The 27,834-nt window shown below is 39.5% G+C and overlaps 1 protein-coding gene across 1 annotated transcript; it reads right to left on the reverse strand.

Annotated features, from left to right (window-relative positions):
- Positions 1–4,472: 4,472 nt before the first annotated feature.
- Positions 4,473–23,452, reverse strand: loxl1 (lysyl oxidase-like 1). The gene is made up of 7 exons (XM_028586131.1): positions 21,850–23,452; positions 17,820–17,928; positions 16,585–16,722; positions 11,625–11,781; positions 10,262–10,357; positions 9,759–9,874; positions 4,473–6,303 (listed from the first exon to the last, which is right to left on the reverse strand). The coding sequence occupies exons 1-7, from the start codon at positions 22,967–22,969 to the stop codon at positions 6,297–6,299; spliced, it is 1,743 nt and encodes a 580-aa protein (XP_028441932.1). The 5' UTR covers positions 22,970–23,452; the 3' UTR covers positions 4,473–6,296.
- Between the last annotated feature and the right edge of the window lie 4,382 nt (positions 23,453–27,834).

Below are 27,834 nucleotides of genomic sequence, written 5' to 3' on the forward strand. Positions count from 1 at the left end.
AGTTAAAGCAGATAGGAGATGCAATTTTGTAATCATATTTTTCTAAGTGACGGAAAAGGTTAAGGGATCAGTTTTATTCTATTCAATTAATTATTTTGTGTTTATTATCATATTCACAACCTGCCTAGGGTGCCACTTAGACCACACTGTGATCATGGCTTGGCAAAGATGTGATGGATGTTTTGGAGGGACAGCACAGATTCAGTAGATGATAATAGGTCAAAGTAGTGATGACAGGCATAACAACCTCCACAATCTGCCTGTAGTAATCACAGATCCCAAAGGTCTGACCTCTTTCAGCTTCATCACTGTGCAGTCAGTGCAACTGTAATGGCCCACTATCATCCTGCTTTCCTTGTAATGCCAGAAATGTAAGCCAAATGTCATTCACAATACCCAGCCCTCATCTGGTTGTGACTAACAACTTCAAACCCAGAAAAAGGTGTTTCCTGTGTGTTTTCCATTTCCAGCATCAGCAGCATTACATCCATGGCTCCTGTTCCCGTTGGGGTTTTGTGTATTCAATGACGTCTCTCCACGGAGAACGCTGGAAGATCTAATCAGTCCTGCTTCACTTCACTTGATCTGTTTGCTCAATTAGGTTGCAAGCTTGCAGCTGCAAAACGGTTGTTGCTTTACATAGGTTTGCTGGTAAAGTAAACGCGGCTTGTTGTAAGGGGAAATATTTGTTTCGAGGTTCTTTATAGCCCTCCCTACAGATATTTGGCTCATCGATGATCAGACATAACATTTTGCTGACCAAAGCGGAGTATTTACATAATAGATTTGCTCGTATCATGTTGCAACCTCTTATGAGTCTTTCCCTTTTCTCAGGATACTACTACACAATCTTGCAATATCTTGCCACATGTTCCTTTGATCAGGTGCCAGCCTGCTTGCAGAGCTCACACACTGAATGAGAAGGGGCCTCCAACATTCAAGGGGAATTACAACATGCGTGTTGCTTCAGATATAGTCAGAAAATGTATTATTAGGAAGGTAGTTTCAAGATCTTTTCTGCTTTTCCCTTGGGATGGAGCCCCAAGTGCAGAATATTTGATGCTACATAGAGTACCTTACCATGGTTTAACTCTTGGATCAGGAAGAGCAGTGGCGTTGCACATCCTGTCAGCTGATCAGAATCATCTCTTACAGACTCTTACAATCACCTCATAATCTTACAAGCTGTTCTGACCATTTATACAGTCTCCTCCAGTTCTAGTTTATTAGCACCATGCTTGCGTTTGTCTCTCTGGCATTGTGCATCATGTATAGTCCATATATCAGCGATATAGTATGTGTGGGATTTTCTTCTGTACGCCCCTTGGGGTATTTTTAGGTGCTCCACTCAGAATCGCACACTGTTTGGATTCACTTGGGAAATACCCTCTAGCACATTTCTGATAAATACAATTGCATATTCATTTGTCACAAGAAATGGTCCTAAATCATTTAACAAACTCAAATGCTTTAACAGCCATTGCTGACACTGCTGTCGGGAAAGTGCTGCAGTATGTCCCTTTCATTACCAATAACAAGAACACGAAGCCAGTGTTCTTGTAAAAGAGGCTCCTGGTGGACATTGGGCATTATTGCCTATACCCCACAGAGGAATATACGGCTTCATTTAAGCTGCTTAACCAGCAGCTTAATGAGAATACATAGGAGCAAAAACAGAGGCAAGGTTATGAAAAATGGATATATACCAGTGAGACCTTTCAACAGGACAGGCAAAGACTGTCCATTCTTTTTGGAAAAGTAATACCCCTAAGTTAAACAATTCATAGCATCATTTGGCTTCTCTCTCCCTCATTAGGAGTTACCCATCTGTCTTTCTCTCTCTTATACAAACAGACAAAAATATACACAGACACACACAAACACATTAACGTAAACACATACGGTCAAAGTCGAGTACATGGCACGTACTGCAGCACTTTGACAAAACAACATAATGTGGCAAAGAGAGCTGGAATGGGGTGATTTCGTGTGAACAGCCTGAACAAACAGCCCATACCAAGAGGAAGTCCCATCACGGGGGTCAGGGTTTTGTTAGGACAGACCAAATATGAGAGTGAGAACAGCGTTTCAAAACAACCAGATAATGGATTCTCACTCCTCTGGGTGGACAGGAAATATTTGTACGAGGAATGTCTACAGTATGTGTTTTTCAAATATCATATTTCGCAACTATAACCACACCGTTTCAAGTTTTTTAGGTACACCGCACAATTTGAATGCAATCAAATACAACCGGCTTGCAATAAATGTTAACTTTGTGAAGCTTTTCATTTCCAGATTATATGCCAAGACTTTTTCAGAGAATGGATTCACCTTTATTTTCAGGTTCTACAATTGGACTCCCTCCAGATTGTTTAGAATTGGTTTGAAAGACACACCAAATTGATGGAAATGTAATGTAAATGTAAGACAGAGGACAGCCAATTACGTCATGTCCTATGGTCCTGTGATAAGGTCTAGGAATTTAGAACTGGGATACATGATAAGCTATGTCGGACTGCAAAGACCCAGGTTCCATTCAGCCAAAGATTATTTGTTCTGGGAGATGGATCAATCCTAAGACGAATGGGGATGGTACTTGAGCTTCTGGACGGCTCCTAAGAAGCTTTGTGCTGGGGAGACGTGTATGATGGGCTTATGGTGTTGTCATTTATATATATTTGGTTCATAAGTTATTGTCTGTTTTGTTATTATTTTGTTGTATGGTCTTGAATATTGAAGTAACTGTGTCATCTTTTCTTGTTTTTTTGTCTGGGTGGGTGGTGATGACGAAGGGGGGGGGTGTTGTTAAAATAAAAAAAAATTGTTAATCATAAAAAAATATTCAGGTTCTAGGCAAAACAATCTTCAGATTTACAAGCTGAAATTCTAATTTTTGTTTTATCTTATTATTTTGTCTTATTCTCATGTTCTTATCTGTTTATCCTCATCTTGTCAAAACTGAAAATAAAAATGTGGAGGAGTGAACACTGAGTCAATGAAATTAAAAGCTAAATTAGCATTTGGGCAAACAGCTGGACCAAAAACAACTTTCAACCTGATTTTTCTCTGATCGACTTTATGCTTTGTGTTGCTGTAAGGTCCTCTCCTTTGTTTTCTTTCCTTTTGTTCCTTCCATTTTGTTTTTCAAAGACTGAATCAATGTTTTAGAAGGCAAATCCTCATATTTCTAGATCATTTATTTAGAGCTTGTGATTTTTGTTCCCACTTGAATGGTTTTCTGGTAAAAAGAGATGTCAGATTATCTTGACCTTTAGTCATATAAGTGTAATGAAGCATGTAATCACTCAACAAGTATTGCTTATTAGTCTACATTTCCATTTCCAAATGACAATGTGGTACAACATTGCTAACTCTTTTCCAGTCATTTGGTTATGAGAAATTGGCAACAATGTTGGAGGGAAACAAAACAGAAGATAGTCAACTAATCACTTCCCATACTTTTTTTGTGTAGTTCTATATTTAGTTTTAATAACATTATAAGATCCTCTCTTACTATTGCAACACAGCGCTGCGTTCCATATAATTACTCTTCATGCTGTGATTGGGCTCTGTTTGCTGCTGAAAAAGAAATCAGATGAAATGTCAGATGTTAACTGGCAACAAAAAACATTCTGAAGAGAGTTAAGTTGAACAAATAAATGGATCTTTGGGTGTGTTATGATAGTGTCTGACCCAAGCAGATTATTTTAAAGGATGTCTACACACATCTCAACATGGCAGATTTTGTAAAATGGACTACAATATAACAACTAGTGTGACTGATACATGTATGCACAGCACCGGTGCCACCACCCATCATATATGCAGTGTGTATTTTCTGTATTTATAAAGGTCAGCTTTGCATCCCTGCCTGAATCATGCATGACACAACTGCATACAGTACCCAGGAAAATACCTTAATGAATTAAACATATTACACCTAATCTCTTATGAAGGGAATGATTTCAGTAACTTGTCACACCTGCCACATAGCATTTCCTTAGAATCTACTGATGCGTATTCTGTATAAACTTCATATGAAGCACAGGGATCCAATGTGGTGCATAGCATTCATATTTCATTCAGTGTGCACAGCAGATATGTAATTGTTTTTATTGTATATGACATTTTTGACAGATGTTTACTGTTAGAAAAATACAAATGTCATCACCACATGTCAAAGATGCTGTATAACTGTCACCAACTCTTGTGCTGTTATTCCACTGAATGTCATGTTGTTACATCTCGTCTGTGAGCGTACAGTATGATCATGAGCCACGTAGGAAAATGCACATCAAATTAAAGAATTGCCTATTTACTGTAAAAAGGGCAATACATTGGATACCAAAGACATGGTCTATTTTGCATTTAAAGCAAAAACTTTGAAATTGCAGAATAAAAACAGAGTAATAAACTAATTTGTTACAAACACTAACAAACTAATTTTGGTGCTTTGCCATTGCTTATTCAATACATAGAGACCAGATTGTTCCTAAAAAAAGAAGAAGCTAAACTTCAGTAATCACATTTATAGATATTAAAGTTAAAATTCTTAAGCCACAGTCAGCTGCAGGCTGCACAACTATAACTTCTCAACAAGGTAACCAACTCTTGGTACTGTGCCCTGCTGTTGTGTGGAAAACTACTCGCCCAGTGTGCACTATGAAATCACATCACAGTTGCTTATGGCATGATGGAGGAAGGCCACTTATTGACTGACTTCTTTATTAAAACTTGAGTTTGTTGGTTGGTTCCACTGTAAACAGTTGCTCTTCTGCTGTACTGCTACTGACAAAGTAGCTGCTCGAGGAATGTTTGATGTAGTATCAAATTGCACTTGCTGTTACCATCAGTAACCACAAGTGTCGCCAAACCAACCAGGACGGAAATCTTAAGGATTCTAACTTTAAGTCTTTTGGAATATATCTAAGTCATAGTATGGGTCCTATATCATGTGATCTTTGATATATTCAACATAATTGTGGGTTTTAGCTGTGTGCTGCAACACATTGGTAGGAGGTGAAGTGAACCATTAACAGGAAACAACAGCTCACTCAATTAGAGAGGTAGGTAGAGACGGTTTGCTTACGCTCTGCATTATAATACTAAGTCTGTAGCAGTAGTGTTTTCTTTCCAACAACTATTTGAATAATTCAGATTATCAAGAAAAATTAAGAATTCCAGGAATTACAGTAACAGGTCAAACTAGATAAACAAAGTACAATCAGTTACAACAAAATAATTTCCATCATTAAAGTCATGCATCAGTGGAATATTTGTATAAACATTCTTCAAAAGGTATAGATGACCTATGTGCCATCTGACCAGTGTTGGTAGTTGAAGAAGAGACCCCAAGACAGTGTAAATATACAGCTTACATACTGTGAGTCTAGTTTTCTGGAAAGCACCCTTTTCTGCTAGTTGAGCTTCCTGTTCCTGTTTTACTGAAATAAGAAAGGACGAATGGGGACACGACACGAATATGCAAGGATTTAGAGGAGTACAGCGCAAGTACTGACAGTTTGTTTTTATGTTGACTTACAATTTCATGGAGTTGACTAATGCAAATATGACCTGCAGTCTACCTCTTGCTGTCAACACAACATTAAACAGGGTGTGCCCAGAGAATCACAGTATCTCAGCCTGACCCACTGAGGCAGTGAAGAGAAAAAATGCAACAAACAACTAACATTATAGTTCTTCTGAGTCACTGGGCCTCTCTGTCTGTCCCCACATACCATGGATGAATGCACCTGGGAAGACTTTGTCCCCTAATTTTATTTGTTTGATCACAGCTGAACCCTGACTCGTCTCATTTCAGCACCGGCACCGTTTCACGCTTTATTTATAATTCAAACAGAGCCACTCTGCTGGGGGTGTGCATAGATGTTTGTGTGCAAATACAGTAAACACCTCTTTTGGAAGGCAATAATGTGTCCTAGCATTAACCAAACCAGACTGGTAGAAATGCAATATGAGAAATGTAGTTGGTATGACAATATTATAATGTAGATTGCAGGGATGTGGACTGATGATTCATTATTGGGATATCAACGTGCAATATGCATTAGGCAACGTAGTGTGTGTATGTGTGTGTGCGTCTACTTTAAACCCCCACATTGTGTTCAGTGCCAGTGGAACCCTTGTTGGCCTATGGACTCAGTATACCAAGACAGCACAAAATAGTAGAGACAAACAGCATCAACAATGAACCAACAACTAATGGATTCCATTCACATTTCAATGGAATAGCAATCAGGGTCACTCTAGCATGGCAGCCTTCCAGTGCCGGATCAAGACCTGTAAAATAAACAGACAACAAATAATACTTTTGTTAGAGGAACGTTAATAGTCCAGACTCAGTGGAGCATTTCATTGCAATATGAGATACTGCACATAATGAACAATTTGACTGGGCTCAAACTAAATAACTGGTCAGATAAAGTTATGTACTATCTTTGACCCCATGAATTACAAAAATGATTATTGCCAATCCAAAATACCGTTCACAGAGATGTTTTCTGTTCACATTCATTTTTAGACAATTTTATACAATTTTATTCACACTGTAATGCCAAAACTATGCAAGACCTTTTTTCTTATAATTTCATTTTGGTTACAAAACAATCAAATTACCACCATCTGATAAGAAGTTTGGATGTTCGCTAAACTCCACCACCCTTACCTACTGTTTTTATGCTATTTTATGTCATTCTTTACATTCTTGCACTATATATATTGCAGTTTAGAGTGATAACAGTGGCAGACTTACCACTTAAATTCTTAAATGAAATATGAAAAACAATAGCTCCTAGATTTCAGGCAGAGGTAGACAAAAAGTTGCTGGTGTACATCCATTTTCCTGGCTGAAATGACAACCTGTCGCTGGCAGATTTCTAGCTAGCTAATTAAGCTAATAGCAGCTTCAGGCATTGGTTGAAAATGTAAAAGTGGCAAAAAGTCAGCATCCTCAACAATGATAACTTATGCAGAAGACATGTAACACTACATAAAGTAAAAAGCATTGTTCTTGTATTGCAGTGTACAGCCAGTATGATAAGTAAAATCGTAAAATCCGAGCGTTATTTCATTGGAGCATAACGCAGTTTGGCTGAGTAGCTGATATGTACATGCTTGTTTGTATTTTCAAACATGTATGTATATATATGTCTCACTTTTAACGTTACAAGGGAAAAAGCTTTTAGGATGAGGACTAACCGATGTGTTTGCTGGGGGTTGCTGGAGTGTCACCTTTCCCAAATCTAATAAAGAGCAGGACAGAGTCGCTAACATAACTCTGATAGCTTCTGGCTTCTAGGATCAGCTGTTGCTAATTGGGAAATTGCTGTTGGGAGGAGGGATTCAGCATCCAAAAATAAAAGTTAATCCTTGGCCTGCTACATTGAGACCTTTAATCAAATGACTGTTTCATACTTGTGCAATAATTTTACCACAGAAAACAAAAATGATGTTTGTATGATGTTTTGTAATCAGCTACAGTACATGACCACATAATACATCAAAACCTAATTTCAAGTGTATATACCATACTGGACGCATATAACACGACCTTGATCATAAGACGACCCCCTTTTTTTTCCTAGATACATTTTTGGGAAAATACTTTAAGAAAAAAAAAAGAAAATCATTTTATTTGAAAATAATACCATAATCATGATCATGATCATAAAACCACATTGAATCATCTGAGGTACCAAGATAGCTGGTTGTTTTCAACATCTTTTTAATAAAATCATGTTTTCAATATCTTTCAGATAAATATGCTACATTTAAAGTCAATGTAATCACATTTATAAATGAAAAAATTCTGGTATTTACCGTAAATACCATAAAAATAAACTGTAGTATTCTGGAACACCTACCGGTATTTGATACCACATTTTTAACATTCACCCCTCAAACCACATTTGGCAGAAAATGTTCATTAAACTGCAACCATGTTAGTGTGGAAATAATTACATAGGCTACATTAACATGATGTGAGTGGATTTATTTCTTTTTAAAGGTCTCATGACATGGTGCTCTTTGGATGCTTTTATATAGGCCTTAGTGGTCCCCTAATACTGTATCTGATGTTTCTTTCCTGAAATTCAGCCTTGGTGCACAGCCACTAGAGCCAGTCCCACAATGAGCTTTCCTTAGGATGTGCCATTTCTGTGTCTGTAGCTATTGAGGAGGAGAGGAGGGGGGGCAAGGTGGAGGGTGGGGTGTGGCCTTGACCAACTACCACTTTGCTCGTTTGAAAGCCATGATGTCTCTCTCTCATGGGTGGGCCAAATTCTCTGGGCAGGCAAAGCAGAGAAAGGGGGGATAACCTTATAACCCAAGATTCCAGATCGGCCCATCTGAGCTTTCATTTTCTCAAAGGCAGAGCAGGATACCCAGGGCTCGGTTTACACCTATTGCCATTTCTAGCCACTGGGGGGCCATAGGCAGGCTGGGGGAACGCATATTAATGTTAAAAAACCTCGTAAAGTGAAATTTTCATGCCATGGGACCTTTAAATATCAGACTTTAATGATAGAAATAGGATTCATAGAATCTGCTATCGTAATTCTTTTATTTGCATTAGTACCTAACTATTATTCCAATTCTCCACTGGGCATGTCTGTGCTACGTTCCGGGTGGGTTCCGGTTTTGTTCTATCCCCCGCCACGCGGACTGTATTGTCTTTACAAATACTTTACAGAACAATCACAATTTAAGCTAGTATCTACCTTCCACTCCAAGCACTCCTGCAATTAAACTCCATGCCTTCTCTTTTCTGTGTGTTGTCCTGAAATAAACATCTTCGATATCTATTAGGTTTATCAATCTGAAAGATTGTTGGCCGTGGTGTTGTAGGAGACATAAATGATATTGAGGGGTGTCTTTTGGTGAATTCACTGGATAGTCTCACTGTTTCACTTCCTGCTCGGCTGTCCGAGCGGCCCACAGCTTGCGTGAAAATAGACGTGGCGTATCGTTAACTTCTGTAAGCATGGACGCCTGGCCAATAAATGCTATTGAATGGCGTGGCCATAGTGGGATTCGTAATATCGCGAGCGGAGCAGAGAGCGGCGTCACGCACAATTCTGGGACACACCGGGGCACAGCTGGTGGAATATCAAGCATTGACTGGAATGGCAGTGATTACTCGCGGGGCCCGTGGCGGCTCAGGAATGCAGCGCAGACGCAAAGGAAAGGAAACTGACTTGAGCACTTGAATGATGCTTTCCTCATCTATAGCCACTCTCTATATAAAGTCTTTTCAAGAGGATATGATTGCAATTCTGAGTACAATGATACACTTCCTAATAGCGCTATTCAAAAGTTCAACACCCCTACATCTCCCTTTGAGAGAGACTATGAAAGTTTTAGAGGCTATTAATCTTAACTGGAGAATGAGAACATAATTCATTAAATCATCAAATATTTCAGCCAGGAACCCATTAAGTCGACTAAGTAATTCAAAACACTGTGAGGCTCTTCATAAAACTGCATTTAGCTTCCACCCTGTTATGTGGTTCAGTGTAACTCAGCGGTGAGAACATGACACAAACCCTGATTTACGGTTTGCCTTTCAGTTCCCATTCTACAAAAACACAATGTCTGAAAATTGCCCAGGTTTTACTTGCACAAACAAGCAGCAGATTATTGAGGACATTGCAAATAAATGTAACGCTCTCCCAGTAAATTATTACTAATCAATTACCAACTATGTGATAAAAGTGTGTATATTCTCTCTTACTTACTGTGCAATCTTGCAGTTGGTTGTTGTAACAAACCGTCCTGTGTAGTGTATATTACATCTGACCACATTGTTGGTGAAGTCTGATTCCAGCACCAAGAATTTAGGATTAACCTGGAGCTGAGAGACAAAAGACAGATGGCACATTACAACTCACCATAATCATGAAATTAAAATGATACAGCTAATGGGTCAAGAAAGAAGGTATTTGGGATGGATAACACTGAACACAATCATGTATGGATTTTTTGTGTGTACATCTTGCAGCCATACTGACCAAATAAAATATGCATGGAAAATAGAAAATGAAATGGATGGGAAACCAGTGCCACTGAGACCTGAAGTGCTCACACAACCCAAAAAAAAAAAATAGAAAACTTCAGTAACTTCATAACTCTTTTATAACCCAGATCAATTTGTTTTGGTGACCTAGACCTTCACTCTCTTCCATGAAATGTGACCTTGCTCTGTCCACAAACTTGCCACATATTCTCACTTGACTCCTACCTTTAGTATGTAGTTTCCAGGCTGGATGTCGGTGATATCGATCCACTGGCAGTCAATATCCGCATTGTATGTATCGTAGCAGCCGGGGCTTAGACCCTGAAGAAACAGAAGTGAGGAGAGATGCTCGTGAGGAATACTAATATAAGATAAAAAAATAACTTGCAATTTTAAAGGGGAGGTTCAGAATTTTTCGTTATAATTTATTTGCCTCGGGTGTACTGTGGAGTGTGTAAGACTGCTTTTAATGGCAGGCTAGCAGATACTGTTGACTTGCGCTAGCCTAGCACCAGTGAACTCTGCAACTGGAAGGACTGGATGAAAAGTGTTGAAAACTCCACTGTGTCTCCACTGATAAATAACACACTGGCTAACTTGGAAATGAGGTCCTGTGTCCAAAATTCTGAACCACCCCTTTAAAGGCAGTTACACACCAACCAGACGGCCAACCGTCGGCAGAAAAGCCAGTCGGAATGATCAGTTTCCCCGAGTGCATTAGAACACACCGAAGAGATGAGACGTAATACGTCTCTATAACAGCAGGTGCCGCTAATCTGTATTGTTGCCCAAAAAATTAAAACTGGCAGCTGATTGGACGAACGTGTCACGTGGGTTTGTTTTCTCCGGAAATTCAAAGCCAGACTGTCATGCTTATTCAGAATACAATCTCATATTGTACTAAAATAGTTCACTAAAACATGTTTCTGAAAACATTTTAAGCGAGAAATAGGCCATGCAGTTGCTGAATCTGTTTTCATTTCAGAACAACAAAGGTCAGTTTAAAAGATTTTTGTCAGATTTTGAGAGACTCTAGTCACGCTCATTCCGCTCGCCATTTTCGGGTGAGTCCCGTCTGCCCTGTCTCCGACTGCACACGTCAGGTCGGCCAAAATGAAGGCCGACAGCCCCTCAGACGGACAACGGCACGGAACACGCCGAACAGACTCGAGTCACCAACCTCGGTGAACGGCCGATTATCAGCCCGGTGTGTAGCTGCCTTAAGTCAGGGGTCAAAATAAGATAAGAAGTTAAGATGTTGCAATAAACATTAGGCAATCCAATGAATAAAAGCAGCTGTTAATGTAACAACCAACAAATATATATAATATAATATATTATGTGTGTATATATATATACATGTATATTTTTCATTCAGAACTTTTACCACAACAATATGTGTGTACAATATTGATCAGCTGAGTGTCTTTTTGCAGTTGCACTAGTAAAAAATAGTGTAATTACAGTAGATGGATATTGGCTTTGTGATTGATAAATCATGTGGTGTAAGGAAGTGGACTAAGTGTATTGCTGGTGACCACCAAATGAAGGTGAAAATAATATTTCATGTTTTGGTTTGCTGTGTTACCTGAGTGTGAGTGGTGCATGCATATCGCTTCAGGTGACCAAAGTCACAGGTGGTGTCCTCCAGACAGAAGCTAGCCTTGTGTCCCTCTGCCACTCTACGGCCAGTGCTGACCTCCAGTAAATCATAGTGGCTGAACTCATCCATGCTGTGGTAGTGTCTGTCAGAACAAGCAAAAGACTGTGAATGTAGTGAAAAGTGAAACAAATGTCTTAGTTAAGGTAGGCAATCAAAGAGTTTAAGTTTATTTTAGTATTATCTGTAATGCCATGTTTGCCTAAGAACCAGCATCTAAGCAGCAATTATTTTCAGTTTATTACGTTTGTTAATTACATTGCCATTTTGTTTCAATTTAGCTTATCCAAGTTAAAGTGTGACTTTAAAGACAAACAGTGAATTCATAGACCCGCTGACCTCATCTGCTAACAAGTGATGTTGCACCTTGACTTGACACATCATAAAGTATCAAAGGACAACGGATACTAATTAATGGTAACAATAAAGTATTTCTGAACCACGACATTAACACCCTAATCAAGTATGAATGTTGTTAATTAGCTTGTATCAGTCAGCAAGATCAGAGGTGTTTGTGTGTGTGAAGACAACACCTCTGTGTGTGTTTGTGTGTGTGTGTGTGTGATTATTTTCATGTGTATGTGCACATATTTGCGTGTGTGTATCACAGTATGCGTGTATTTGTGTGCTGGTTGCAGTGTGTTTCTTTGCACAGCTTTAGCAGCTTAGAAAAGCCTGGATGCACATGGCCACTGATCATCTCAACTGAACTGGAATATGAACCAAGGGACTCTGTCAAAATGCTGGCCCATTTGAAATCATCTGTAATATTAAGTGTTGTATGACTTGGACTTATCCCAAATATCAAAGTGACCTGGGATGCTATTTACTTATCACAAGCCTGCTGAATTTTGTCACATTATAAGAATATCATTATATATATATATATATATAGTGTCACGATGATGTCATGAGTTCCCTGTAAACTTGGGGGCACATGTTAGAAAGCCAAAGGAGAACCATATTGTGTGGTTACAAAGTGCAGAAGTCAACATACAGCAGAAAATACCCTTTCATGAGAAAACAATGCTTTTCCATAGCACATGAAAGTGCTGACAATCAACTTTGACTTGTATGCTGGTGGTGGCATAAATATGAGCAGAACTTGACTATGGCAGAGGCCGTGTAGCACTGCTGAACATGAACGTTTCCAGACATGACATAATTTGTCACAGGCACAACAAATACAGTATGTTAGCAGCGAGCATTCTGGTCTGTATAACTAAGATAGCAAAGTTCCTACCGTATGTACACATTTCTATGCACTAGTAGCTAAATCTATTGCAATCTAATGCAGCAGCTTCGCAATTAACTCTACCTTAATAAAGCTCAGAGAGGTGTTTATCTAACCCATTTTGGAAAATGTGGGTTGTGCTATTGTATTGCATTGTATCATCTCATATACATGTTTTTGATTTTGTTAAAGCCATACTGACAAAATACGTAACACATATGATTATATAACAACTAATATATAATAATAAAACAAAATTGAATACCATAGCAAACTACAGTACACTGTCCAAAATGCATTGAATCAACTTTGACAAAATCTCAACAAAAGCTGAGCATGATAAGCCTTATATATAAACAAGTGTACTCAAAAATAACTTTTTTATATTATAAGGAATACAGTAAGTCATGAAAAACAACAAAAATATGTCCTGTTGTTTGTGTGGACCTAAATACATGTTTCATTCAGTGTGGTGACAAGACATGTAGGATCATGTGTATGCGTTACTTTAGTAACCTATTTTTGTGCACTGTATAGTTGCTCTACCTGCCTTTTTGGGTGGAAAAATAGCTCTTATGTTGCACATAAAAGCTCACATGAGAGCTATTTTTAATTTCATGTTACCTAAGGTCCTTATGATAAACTCACACAAAGATTAGTCTAATAACTATTCCTAAAGTTCAGATAATACTTAAGAGCTGGCAAGGTATAACTGTTTTCAATCCATCACACTACTAAAGCAAAATCTTTCAAACTGTTATCCCAATAGCTGCACTTTGAGTCTTTTAGATACAAAATGGCCTACATAAAAATGACTATGATCCTAAAGGGAACACCCACCTGAAATTACCAGCCGTTATGGCAAGTATTTATTTCCATTATCCTTTGATTCTTAAATTGTGCCACACAATATATTTAATTGGTGTTGACTTTAGTTGTTGCAACAGGTGAGGTAAGCACTGGATCTCCTACAGTCAGACAAAATCAGACTATATAAATATTTTCCTTTCGCCTTACTTCATGGTCCATGTTTCAACATAGCAACAGCTTTTACTGGAACAGTCATTAAAGATTGAAGGATGACTTGGAAGGGAATGTGGGTACTTTCCACTAACGAAGCAAGTGACCATTCAAGGAATCATTCTTTCCATAGGAGAGACACCCAATTATGAGCTGTTCTCAGGTAGAAACCTGTCAGTTATTATCTGCTGCTGAACACTATCTTTTGTGATTATTGGCATAAATTACTCTATACTATAAGTTAATCTGTTGCCATGCAAATCTTGATGGCCAAGTGTGTTTACAGGCTTATTGTACGTGGGACACACAGGCAGGCATTTTTGTGCAATGTTTGACGTGTATAAACCAGGGTGGTGGTGGGTGTGGCTGGGGGGGGGGGGGTGGGGTGGGTGTTGGAAGGTTGAAGCACGGTCTTTGTTTGTGTTCCAGAAACTGCCATTCATTTCAGTGGCAGTCTTGAGATGATTATCTGGAGTGTGTGTGCGTGTGTGTGTGTGTGTTTGCATGTGAAATAGAAAGAAAGAGTGCGGGAAGCAGAGAAAAAGATTGAGAGTGTGAGGTGCCTGGAAGGGTCCCCTGCCTCCTCGGATTCCTGGATCACCTCACTTACTGTGTCAACTATAGAGAATGCAGAGTTGGAAGGACTGATAGAGAATTTAAGTAGAATAATTTGAAATCATAATTTACGAAACATTCCAATCCTTCTTCGAAGTCATGAGTCACTTTCCACTTGTGTTGCAACAAACAAGACTTTGAGGGTTTCTCAGATCACAGCTTGGGTTGTAAAACACAGAGAACTACAGTAGGTTCTTTGAGAACTATTTAGCAGTGGCCTGACATTTGCCTTCCACAAAGTGCAAACAGGATATGAAGACATACATCCAAGCACCTGCATAAACAACAGCTATGATCTCTGACCACAAAGGTCACACACTTAAATAAAGCTGTAGCGTAAGGGACTGTGACAAATAAAGCACAAGTTGAAGTACTCTATTATTAACTTTCTCTACCAAATAAGAATTCTGTGTCCTCGATTGTTTAAAAAAAAAATAACATACAGAATTCCAACATTTTTACAACACCATGATACTCAAGAGGATGCTGTTCCTTTCCCTTCTTCTAATACTCCAGTGAGAAAGATAGCAGTGAATGTAATGAAAAGCAGAACTGTCAACTGCACAGCTTATTCAACAGAACAGAAATGTAGGGCAGCAAAGTTTTTTGTGAGAATCTGGCCTAGAGATGTTCTTACCCTACAGAGATTTCTTTGTTAAGAAACACTCTGTCCCAGTAACCCATATCCATGCCATCATACTTTAGCAGCTGTGTGATCTGGTGTCACAGATTGACAAGAAAAATTGATGGATTTGTCATTCTGATCACACAGCCAGTGGAATTATTGTCTTGGCTTTCTGCCTCCTGGGAACCACTGTGTAAATGCAGACTGACGTCAGACCGCAACAACAATGCTAATCTCCTAACGGCTAGTCAACATTCCTCTAAGATGAGGATAGTAAAGCAGAGCAGCAGAGCCTGGCACTAGCTTCAGTGGGCGGACTTGCTAAAAGTGAGATAAAAGCCAGTCTATGGAATATAATGTCATAAAATCCTGACGATACCTCCAAAATCACCTCATCAGCAGTCCCCCTGAGCCACCACTGACTTGCTAAATCAACTAAAATATGCCCACTGAGAAACACAGTAAGATATGTGCTTGATAAATTGATCAAACCCACATATACAATTATTTTTCATGTAATGTAGAGTATTTTTTCTTATTTCACACAGGGTTGGCTCTCTAATGGACTCCATAGGTTTGACTCCCATCTCCTCTTTAAACCAAGAAACCAAACCTTGTAGTATGACCATGTAGGGCACAACATGGATTTTATAGGGCGCTATGACACCCAATCTGCATTTATCTTTAGTAAAATGGCATGTGCCAGATAAACTTACTCAACATGAACTTAGTGGTTTGTTGGTCTATTCGTTACACACAACATCTATTGCACGTGTGTTCATCAAGGGGGCAGGCTCCCTCTTCAGTTGCAATAGTATCTTCTATTTTTCTATTTTTTCTATATTTCCCTATTTTAAGGGTTTTTGGGGGGAGTTTTTCCTTATCTGAATCTAAGTTCTAAGGACACAGGATCTCGTACGCTGTACAGTTTGTAGAACTTCTTGAGGGAAATGTGTAATTTGTGATATTGGGCTATATGTAAAAAATAAATTTACTTGACTTGACTCTGTGTTTAGGCTAATCCTGATGGGCCCAGGAAATGCAAATCATCATCCATCATGGTTCCGTACATTAATTAAATATTATTCATTTAATATTATGATTCACAAATACAGCTAGATCAGGAATTGTACAACCTTCAGAATCTTACAAGCAAAACTAACAACCAGATCTATCTATTTTGTAAAATTGCAATAACCTTTTTATGGGTAATGTGATCAACATATACCAGTCTATGTGTACAGACATTAGTTATGTAAATAAATCAATACACTTAGTAAGAATAAAATCAGATTTACATAAATATGCTTGCTCACTAGCTCCCTGGTTAATATTGTGGCCAGTAAAGCATACTTATCTGATTAGGTGAAATCTGTTTTGTATTAAGTACTTACTGATGACAGCTATGCCACTCCCAGGTATGACGTGGCCTGTTAGGCATGAAGTCGGCAGTCCCCTTGTTTTTCACCCTCTGTGGGAACCGCAGCAGGACCCTTACATCATAGTCGGTGATCTCTGGGCCATAGGCGGAGCTGAATGGTGGACACATACATCAAAACAAAAAACAGTAAGGGAAACTGCACTAACCCTAACCCTGCAAAAAGAATGTCAGCATGTCTGTTTCTCATAACTAAGACAAAGAAAGCAAAAAAGAGCCGGACTGGAAAGGCTTGGAGGCAGAAGCATATCTACTAAATAATTCATTCTACAGATTACAACCATCTCTCCAAACACAGTTTCCACATGGGGAGAACATTCTGTTGCACGATTCACTTTTTTGTGTGAAAAAGGAGGAACAAACTCGAGTTCACAATACCACTGAAGATCTAAATCATTCATCTTGTGACTGTTGTTGACATTGGAGTGTATGGCAAATTACAACAGCCCATCTGTCGGTGATTGCAGCAAACTCAGACAGGATATGAAAGGGCTTTGAGGGATGGCTGTGCTTGTGATGGGAAGAGGGCAAATAGAGGAGCCAAGGGGACAGCACACTTCCATCATTTCAATAGTGTCTTTAGTGCAAAGGCAGTCAGAGGGCCCAGGCCTGGGGCTCGGGGGATGCTATCCACCAACACAAAGAAATGAAACTAACAACAGTCTGTATCCCTGAGGGTGACCAGGATTCGGTTCACTTATGTCGTGCTGTTGGTCATCTTTTTACATTATTTCTAGAAACTATTGCACAGAACTGGTATAACACTGAAGGCTACGTTAGAATTGTGGAAGGTTCACTTGCTGGTTAATGCTACCTAAAGGTGAAGCAACTTAAAAAGAATGGTATTCTTTTACAAAAATTAGTGCTTTCCTTTAATGTATGATTCAAAGCAGAGTTCAACCTGGACAGAATATAAGAAGGATACATTGAGTCAGGAAATCATTTATTGTTTCTAATATATCACAACTGAATGTCTTTGAAATGTGCTAACCATTGAGGCAACAAGCTACCCTTTAAGATATCACAGAAACCATTAAAATGAGAACATTTGTCATTAACATAAAAGCATTAACATGAAAACAGAACCCAAGGACATGTTTGATACTGCGACATTAGAATGCACCCACTGAAAAGGTGAATAAATACATAAATAAACACAACCCAGCAGAGGACATCCACAATTGGGTTTACCTTGACAGACATTTTTCTTCCGCAGCACAGCGGAGCGAATACATGTGGGCTCTCTGGATATATGTGGAAGCCTGGACATAGTTGGGATCAGGAACCAGGTCAGGCAAACCTGAAATAATAGACAAACTGCTCACCCTATATTGTCATTCAACAACACACAACCTTGTTTCAGTAAGTAAAAGTAATTTGCTCACAAATCACTCACAGATGTGCTCAGAATACTGAAAACAAAAGTGTATAGTAATTACTTATAGGGTTAGTCAAAGAGAGGTTTTAGACTTAAACATGATAATACACAGCATTTACAATGTTATTAAGTGTAGTCACCTTTTGAGCTCTACACATGTATTCCCTTCCAATCAGTGCCAGCGTACACCACAGAAACAGAGGAACTCTTTAGCATATTTGTCATCAACTTTTTATTACCTGGTAATTATGGTGTTGCTGATCGGAGGATATGATGGGCAAACATGCAGCGACAGGGCCCACAGTTCAAGAATGGGTCTCTCTAGAGAGAGCCTTCGGCCACTAATTACTGTGCATTCCAGATTGTTATCATGGTTTTCTAATGAGATACTTTTGCTCCATAGGCCTGTCACACAAGGTTGACTTTAGGGTGAGGGAGCACAGTTTTGCAAAAGGGAACTTTTTTATACCAATAATGTCTTGCCTTCTTGGAAATATCTGAGCTACAGTATCACAGGAGAGCTTGTTGCAATGCAGCCTGTGTTTTTCATAGTTTAGATTCTGCAAACAAGTGACAGAGATGAAGAGATGAGGGAAGGCATATGTGCACAGAGATACAGCAAGAGAGCCAGACAGAGACACAGAGAGGGAGAACGTGAATGCCAGGGCAAGAACAACAATGATCTCACACCACTGCTGTTTTTAAAGTGGGCCACTGGCCAAGTCTGTCAGAAAACCTGAGGAACAAGTAAACAAATAAATAAGCAGGCCTGACTTCATCCTGTTCCCAGTAAAGGCCATGCCAGCAAGAGTCTCTGGCATAGCTTATCACCCCTCTCTGTTTAGATCACAAAGGCCAGACACGCTTAAATGTGAGCTTGTTTAAGCAACTGAAAGTCAAACTATCTGACCTCTAAGCCTGTTAAGTGTTAATAAAATAACAGAAATCATTTCTGTTGCAGCAAGCTTAAGCCACAAAAAGAAAAATAGACAATAAAATAATGTCTTTTAATTTCTGCATTAACATGAATGGCTTCAGTTATGGTCTGTTTATGGGAACCAGATAGGAAGTTTTCTATTTCTCCAGTTTAACATCCCGGTGAGTCCTCCCTCCCCAGCTGCAAGTTTAAGTAAGGGCTTTGCCTTTGTGGGCATTGTGTAAACATCCTATATGACAGCTCTCACCGAGGCAGATGTGAAGGACAGGGGGAAGCTTCCTGGGGCAGACCATGTTAATAGTGTAAGACCATTATGAGACGCAGAGGTTTTCCAACAGCACTCTCAACCCCATTTTCCTCCTCACCCAAGGAAAGCTTTGTTTTCTCCCTCCTAATCTTTTGAAATATAAAATTGGGTCCCTTTCAGAGGGATAAAGTGTATTGAAAAGCCAAAGCTGATCAGCTCTCAACAGCATGTGACAAAGCCACACATTACACTCTAAGTGGGGCACGGAGAAAAGAAACTGAATCTTGCCATGCTTTTTATACCATCTAATATAGCATAATAAAAGACATGAGGGCTAGACTGGTAGCTGCAGGGGAACTGCAGATTGGAATACTTGAAATTTATTGAGGTCATTTTAAAATGAAAATCACAACATCATTTGATGATTGTATTGAGTATAACGTTTATTACAGCTTATTTTGCCAGGTTGTTTATTATTATCTGTTTTCTCTTGTTATTACATCTTATCTATTTTCATGATAATCAACCATTTTACTTCTGGTGGTCAGTATATTACGGATTTATTTCAGCAAAAGTGAGATGCTAAAACCGGTTCTCTTTGAAGATATCATGTTTAAGCTAATGAGTGAAATAACTGCAACTCTGCCTTGCAGCTGCCTTAATGAATTAATTACAGTCTAATTATTCTTACATATGACTGCTTGTGGCTTTGTCAGGGAATATGAGAGCAAGGAAGAGTGAGATTAAATGGCAATGGGTATAGTGGAGAAAATATGCAAACTTTATTGACTCATCTCTTTAAACACAGTATAAACAGTGTGCTGTGTAATATTCTTTCTCTCTTTATACTACACTTTGCTTCTACTGCCAACCCCTTGTAGCTTTGGCTGCGGGTCAAGCCCTATTCAGTGTATGTGATTCTGGGAACAACTTCTCTGTTGAACCATTTGACAGTTAAAAGAAATGACTGGAAAGTGGTTCTGCACTGAAACTTGTATCATGGACTTATACTTATTCATTGCCATTATACACTTTGGTTGCTTAATGGTAATGCTCGCCAGATTATCCACCCACGCTAACTCTACCCTAAACCTATTTGTATTTAGTTATATTTTTACTGACCACATACGATAATATATATTTTAATTTTAAAAATGTATTTATATTTTTCAATCTGCAGCCTGCTCATTGAAATATATGTTTATTTTGATATATCAGTGTATCTTATGTACTTTACAGCCTCTGTTACGACACAACATTGCCTTTAAAAATGGTGTTAAATAATAAATACATATGGTTAATAAATATGCATGTCTGCTGACTTTAGTTTAAAGTACATTTTAAACTAGTAGATCACAATAGTTATTACGGTACTTTAACAGCCTAATGCCGTGCCATGAAGCAGTGAAATAAAAATGTCAGATTTTCAACAGCCCCCAATGGCTGAATCTTTATCATGATGATTACTGGGAACACTAAGGCATCTGCACACATGTTGGCTTTTTGTGCTGTAGATATGGCTCCCAGCACTAGACTGGCTAATGAATGATGAATGCAATGCATACAGCACACTAAAGAGACTGCTGCACAGTAAGGCAGATCATTGAGTAAAACAAAAGTAAATCTGCATTATTAAGAGCCATAATCTCGTTGGAGGTCTTCATCTCCTCTCAGCTCAGACCAGACACAGCCTCTAGGTCAGAACATAGAAAAACTTCACATGTTGTTTGCATTTAGCTAAGTCATGTTTTCCTTAGCGTTAACCATGCTCAAGAGAAACCTCTTCCTCCATAGTACAGTGATATGTTATGAAAATATATATTTTTAGGCCAGGGTATTGCACTTTTTGACACTCATTCTTCCCCTAAAAACTCTGACTAAATATTTCTTTTATTTCCTGTAGCTGAAGCAATGGACCCAATGTGTTACAGGGACTTTCCATGCACTCCATCCCCATCGGGGAGTGGTGAAGTACAGTATCCCCCTCCCTTGTTTCCTCTCTCCTGTCCTCAAGCCCAGGAGGCAGCCACGGCCCACCAACACCCCCTGTCACAAGACCCCCTATGAGGTCACCACCACTATTACCTAACTCCACACGCCGCGTATACTTTCGTATACCACAGAACTCCCCACACAAAAACACAGTGGTTCTTGTGTGTGCTCTCTGTATATTGGCAGGGTTTGCTCAACACCTGGTTTCAATAACCATACAAGTGGAAAAAGATGAACCTTGTGTCCTTGTCCTTGTGTACTTTGCTTTGTTTGTAAACTAAAAGATTATATTTTATACTACATTTTAAGCAGCTATTTCATTCTAACTACCCCAGATATTTGCAACTTGAAAGTTGTAAAAAAACAACATGATTGAGGGGGTGGTGAGCTCTCTACTCCCCTGGGTTTTACACATTTCAAATTCATATGTCCAGCAACAACAGAAATCAAATCAAAGACAGAAGTACCTTTGGGTGAATGCCTAAAAGTGAACATGCTTCCTGTTTCCACTGAAAATATGAAATATTTGAGTTCCCTTGAATTTTCTTGAAAACCAAACATATTGCTACAAATCTGCCATCCCACCCATGTGTCAAAGCCTCTCCTAATATTATACAGATTTAAATAAAGGATACATTGTGTTCACAAAACAAAAAGCTTACCGTACCTCTCTGTTCTGGTCGGTACACACTCCCAACATTCATGCCGGGGTTCTCAAGGCCAGAGTTGGGAGAATATCTGCCTGGAGGAATGGGCTGCAAGAAAGGAGGCTGGGGTCTTCCATATGGAGGAAACTGCTCATACTGAGGGCTCCTGACTTGTGGTTGACCAGCTGGTCCTGTCCTGTCCACTATTACAGGAGCTGCCTGGTTGGCATCAGGGGCAGGGACAGCAGGGATGGCAGGAGCAGTCTCCCCATTAAAGAGACTGTGGGTGTATCTGCGGTCCAGACCATCTGCAAATGGTGGTTGGGCAGCACGTGCAGGCACCACAGGATTGGGCCCATAGCCATAAGACTGGTAGTAACGGTAGCCATCGTCAGTAAAATCAGAGGGAGAGCCTGGGAGCACTGGGGCCAGACCACCTCCGAACCCAGCTCCAGTATACCCCTGTCCGGCACCATACCCTCCACCGCCATAGCCTCCAACGCCAAATCCTCCACCGGCAACAGGCTGAAAAGGTGGCTCGTAGCTCCTGACTGGTCCCTCTACAACACTAGAGTCGTAAGGTCCTGGTTGAAAGGGAGGCTGTTGAGGAAATGGGTTCTGTGGGTAGGATGGTATACTATAAGAAGATGAAGAAAAGGACGATGATGACGATGAAGACGAAGAGCCTGTGGATGGCCTGAAGCGAGTGCTGGAGGATCCTTGGAATTGGCTACCACCTGTGCTGCCTGCAGTTTGTCTCCAGTTATCAGGCACTTGCCCAAAGCCAAAAGGATGCCTTGCCTGCCCACGAACAGTCTCAGAGGATCCTCTTGATGGAGCCTGGCGGCGGACATTGCCTCCCGGAGGTCTACGCGAAGAGCGTGGACTAGTGTTTGCCACAACCACGCTGGGACCTCTGTCCTGGGCCCCTGCCCTGGCAGGAACATATTCAGCTCCACTGTTCAGCAGGCTAAACAGCCGGCCATTGTTCTCCCACTGAATCACCTGCCTCCAAGGGGTGGCAGAGCTGTCCTGCCCCTGGCCCTGATTCTGGGTCTGCTCCTGAGTCTGTGTGGCAACTTGAGCCTGCCCCAAGCCCAGCAGGATGAATACCAAACATGCCACAACAATAGGCACCATACTGGCTCCAACGATGCCACAGCTCACCACAGGAAAGAAACGCCTCCAGTCCACCAGCAGCTCAAACTCAAACCACCTGTAGCTCTGTCAATAAAACATGTGTTACCGCTTCCCGCAGGTAGAGCTTTGGTGTGAGTGTTGAGACAGATGCAGTGTTGAAGTAAGCCTGTGGTTGAGTGCATCTGCAGGTCTTCACTGCCAGCAGTAGAGGAGGTTGAATGTGCATTCAGGAGCAATCACACCCAGGGGAGTGAAAGTGGGCTTCAGAAGACCCACTGGTGGTGGTATCGTCTGTTAGTGCTATGAGAATATGTCCTGACTTCTCTGCTGGCTCAACTGTCAGTAGACTTAGCATTGCTCTCTGCCTTCTGGAAAGAAGTGTCTGTGCACTGCACGACTGCAAGTTTCTATTTGCATGATTGCTTACAATGGGCTGTGAAAAAAATCTCAAACTTTTTTTAAGGAGAGGTCCCACATGGCCCTAGTGCTAGTGATGTTTCCTGGCCTGCAGCAGCCAGGGTTCCATGAGGCTTCCAGAGTCAACATTACCATCTGCAAAGGCATTCAGACATATAACACATCTCACTTTCAAGGGCTTTGCTTTCTCTTCTCATCCTGTACAGTACAAGCCTGGATATGGACAACATGACCTTGATTTTTCCACAGATGTTTCAAAGGCTTGTTCTGTTTTTGCTTTGCCTTTAAACTTTTCAAAATTACAATAACCATGTGTAGATTGGAAATTCCTTAATTGGAAAACATTTGTCACAGAGAACCACCTGAAACAATATGGTTATTTTAAATGTGATCCATTTAATCCAAGAAACTTTTTGTAGAGCAATGCTGATGTAAGAATATACTGTCTGGTAATTTGTAATATGACTTTATATTAATACATTAGTCTTTACAACACAATCCTCTATTTATGTGGTGGGTATGTTAGAAATTGTGAGCTGTATCCTCCACACTAAGAAATATCAAACTGAGGTCAATTAGGAAAGTGTTCAAAACCCTCCCCCCACCAAAGCAGTAGCATTCTGAATGCACAAAAGGCATGCATGCAGACAACACTGTGTGTGCTGCTGTCTGCAAATACTAGCATTGTTAATGCTGAACTGTTGCACTGAGAACCCCATTTACACAAATGTTCTGAGAGACAAGCCATTAGTCAACACATTAATGTGGCATTTGAAAGAGCTTAGTTACTGCTTGCCTTGATAAAGTGAGCGCATGCAGACAGAATCAGATTTCCCCCCATTATCAAAGTCATCAGTTTGCAAGGTATTTTCCTTGGCATGGCTCGCATGGGCAATGGCCACAATGTGCCACAGACCAAAGAAAGGACAACATTCCTCTAGGGCTGTAGCAGTGAACATTAACATTGCCTCTCTGAAACAGGATCCAGAAAAACAACCAGATGCACACATGTTGATTTCAATTTACGCCCTCTCCCACAAATGCCCAAGTGAAGCTCCACTATGATCATTCCTGTACAATGGAACGTAGTGAGAAGTCTTCAGGGAAAATAGTTGGCCATGGAGAGTGTAGCAGAGTGCATCACTATGGATATATCATTACTAAATATACACTGTATATTTATCACATATGGGACTATAGCTGTTTTCTCGTATTGCCATTCAATGACTCAAAACATATAAACCTTATACAATTATAAAAGGCTGACTTCATGACTGAAGATCAAACATTTTTAACTTTACATTTTTTCTGCTATTTTGACAAAAGTATATGTAAAAAATGTCAGCCTATTTATGAAATGCATCCTACTCACTCAAAATACTAGATAAAACGGCAATTTGCTGAAGGATAATTATTAGATAAAATACCAATAAGAATTCAAGGTCAACAAGGCCATTTTTATGCTTGTACTTTATATGCAGCATCATATTTTACCATCAGTACACACCACTGCCATATATTCTATTGCCAAGTCACAGGACAGTGAAGTATATGTAGTTGGCTATATCTTCTTTTTTTATTAATTTATTTTTCACTACCCCCTTTCCAGTGTGTGTAGATCTTTTTGCTGCGATACCTTGTGAGGGGATTTTTACTTGAAAGTGACACAAAATGGAGAAATTCCTTGAGGAAGGACAGTGTCAGATTCTTCCTGGCTCACACTGTCCCACTTTGTTTAGTGCCTTTTAAAGCCAAGATTCGTTCTATCTTTTGGATCACTCTTGATTTCAGCTCTTACTCCTGCATTTGTATAACATCCCCATCAACTTTTTTTCATTATATTAAACTCAAGGGTTTTTAATCTTAATTATAGATTGATCCCAGGAGATTTCCCTCAGACACAGAAATCGCTGCTTTAAGGAGGCACACCAACCAAGAGCCTCTGAATGCACTAAAATCCTGTCACTAAGACATTCCACAGAGATTAGTCTACGTTGTAAGACAAGGTTGGTTGTTTTTGTGTGACTGCTTTGTCTCCTATCTGTTGGAAACACCATGTGTTTTGTGAAGTTCATTGTAGGAACACATTGATCTGAGTGACTATACAGCACAGGAGGAAAGCCCAGGGAGTGGGCTTCCTGTTGAGAGCAACCTTAAGCTGTACAGAATCAGAGCTAGGGATGTTCTTATATACTGTACTAGACTACATTCATCCTCTGAGTCAAGATAGCAGAACAAAGTTCTCATATGTAATGTTCCAACAAACTTATCAGTTTTTTAGTCCAGAATTCTATTGAATACAGTATTTTTTACAATGATGTAATACAATAAAAGCTAACAAACTAATACAGTATGTATAAAGCAAATTGTGTTCTAGTTCTGTGTCCTTTAAATAAAAAAACAAGCAGCAACAAGCCTGGAAACAGGGACCAAACAGTTTTGAGATCAAACTGACAAAGGTTTTAAACTGATAAATGTTTTAATAAGGCCAGATACCACTTTCTTCCCGTCTGTTCTCCATGGAATCAGGTTTTATGAGATGCTGATTTCATGCTAATTTGACAGCTGACAACAACATTAAATAAGGAGAAGAGATCTCATAATTGCTGAAAAAAATACATTTTTCTTATAAGATAAGAAATCTTTCAACTTTGCAGCTGTCAGATCTTGCAAGCGTTACTTATTTGATCCTTCCTTATTCCAAAAGGAAATTATCTAATATACAAAATGAAAGATAGATGAAGAACACACAGACAGGCTGCAAAAGTGATACTGGCTTCCCCTGTAGAACAGCTCCTATCCTGCTTATACCCTGCATCCTCATATCCTGCATCCATGGCCAATCATGCATTTGTGTTTGAGGATTCAGAATGAAACAATGCAGTCACGGTTCAGCAAATATGCAGTTAAAAACTGAGACTTCTGTGATGGCTAAGTTTGTTACTAATGTCAGACATGATGATAAACCACTTCCTGAAGTCGGTTAGGAATTTGACACATTCAGCATTTCGTGTCCGAAAGCTTTCCTTCCCATCTGTAATCTGCTGGAGAAACATTAAAAGATTGCTGTGGCTGCATTTTCTGTGGAACATTTCCAGCTATTTTGCAAAGAATGTTTTGGGTCACGGTGGGGATTAATTTATTTGTATTATTAAATCCAAACATTAAGGAATGTGCCTTTGTTGTTTCGGAGCATTGATTTGATTGGTCATGTAAGTATTAAAATAGGTCAGTTAAATTATCCAAACATGGCTGCCGAAAAGGAGTTTATTAGTGCAGTGAAAGCAGTAAGTGTAACAATACAGCAGACATATAGCTCACTGACTTATAGCAGTATAGCTAAGTTATAAAAGATAAACATGGGCATGAAAAAGGCAAAACAGAGCCCAAGCTAGTAGGCCCTTTGTAATTGTAACTGGTGAGAAACTGGTGGCAACACTGAACCACAAACTGTATCCGGCCATGTACTAACTGTTGACTCCAGAGGAACACATCAGATCCCTTGTCTTTCATCTGCTTTACTCTACACTGTATCCAATATTAACTAATTACTTCCATTTACAATCCTAACTTCCTCTTCACCATGGCAGAGACAACAGCTGAGGTTGGCGCCGGTTGCAAGCACATTTGGTCATACCGTTGGAGCAGTCAGCCTTTGAAGTACCCACCTGCTTTCCATTAATTTCATTTTCATTCAAGGAGTCATCAGACACCTGCACTCTGTTCTTGGCTCAGTATCAGATACCACGAGACAGAGACCATTAAAATGCCTTCAATCATAGAATAATTTAAACATTTGTTTCCTTCTTAGCACAACATCAAAATGAAACTTGTGACCTTCTTTTAAAAAGACAGTAAAAGAAGGATTATTTGTTTCACCTTAAGTGAACTGCGGCAAAGTCAAATTCTTCCTGCAATTTTTTTCTTGGAGCATTTTTGTAATGTCATCTATAAACTCAATTATGCTTTCCTAAATGCTTGCTGTGATAATGTGTAATGTAAAGTTCAATATAACGATCTACAGTAAAAGCTAATACACCTGCAGCTGAGGAGATTAGGATCTTGTTCGACAATACCACTTGCTCCATAGTACACATTACAGCAACATTTATTATTTTGCATGTGCCAAGCTGAAATTCTCCAGTGTTTTATTTGATATTCTTATGTTTAAGTCAATTAAATTGGGCCTCTACAGTTACTCCCTCCCTTCTATTAAGATGTGAGTGCCAAGATTGTCTTGATTGTTCCCAGTGGGATCATTTTGGACACAGTAGAGCTGCTTACATCATTTAGATTGTTCTGATAATCAACTGGATCTTCGAGGAGGAGTGAATGTAGGAGCAACAACACATGAAGGTGTGGAATGTTATTTTTACGGAACATTTATGCCTAAAAAAATAAGCGGAAAGTCATATAAAAAAGGTCACACGTTTCTATTCTCCTTAAAT

The sequence above is a fragment of the Perca flavescens genome, chromosome 1 (assembly GCF_004354835.1).
Source record: "Perca flavescens isolate YP-PL-M2 chromosome 1, PFLA_1.0, whole genome shotgun sequence".
Classification (NCBI taxonomy): Eukaryota; Metazoa; Chordata; class Actinopteri; order Perciformes; family Percidae; genus Perca; species Perca flavescens.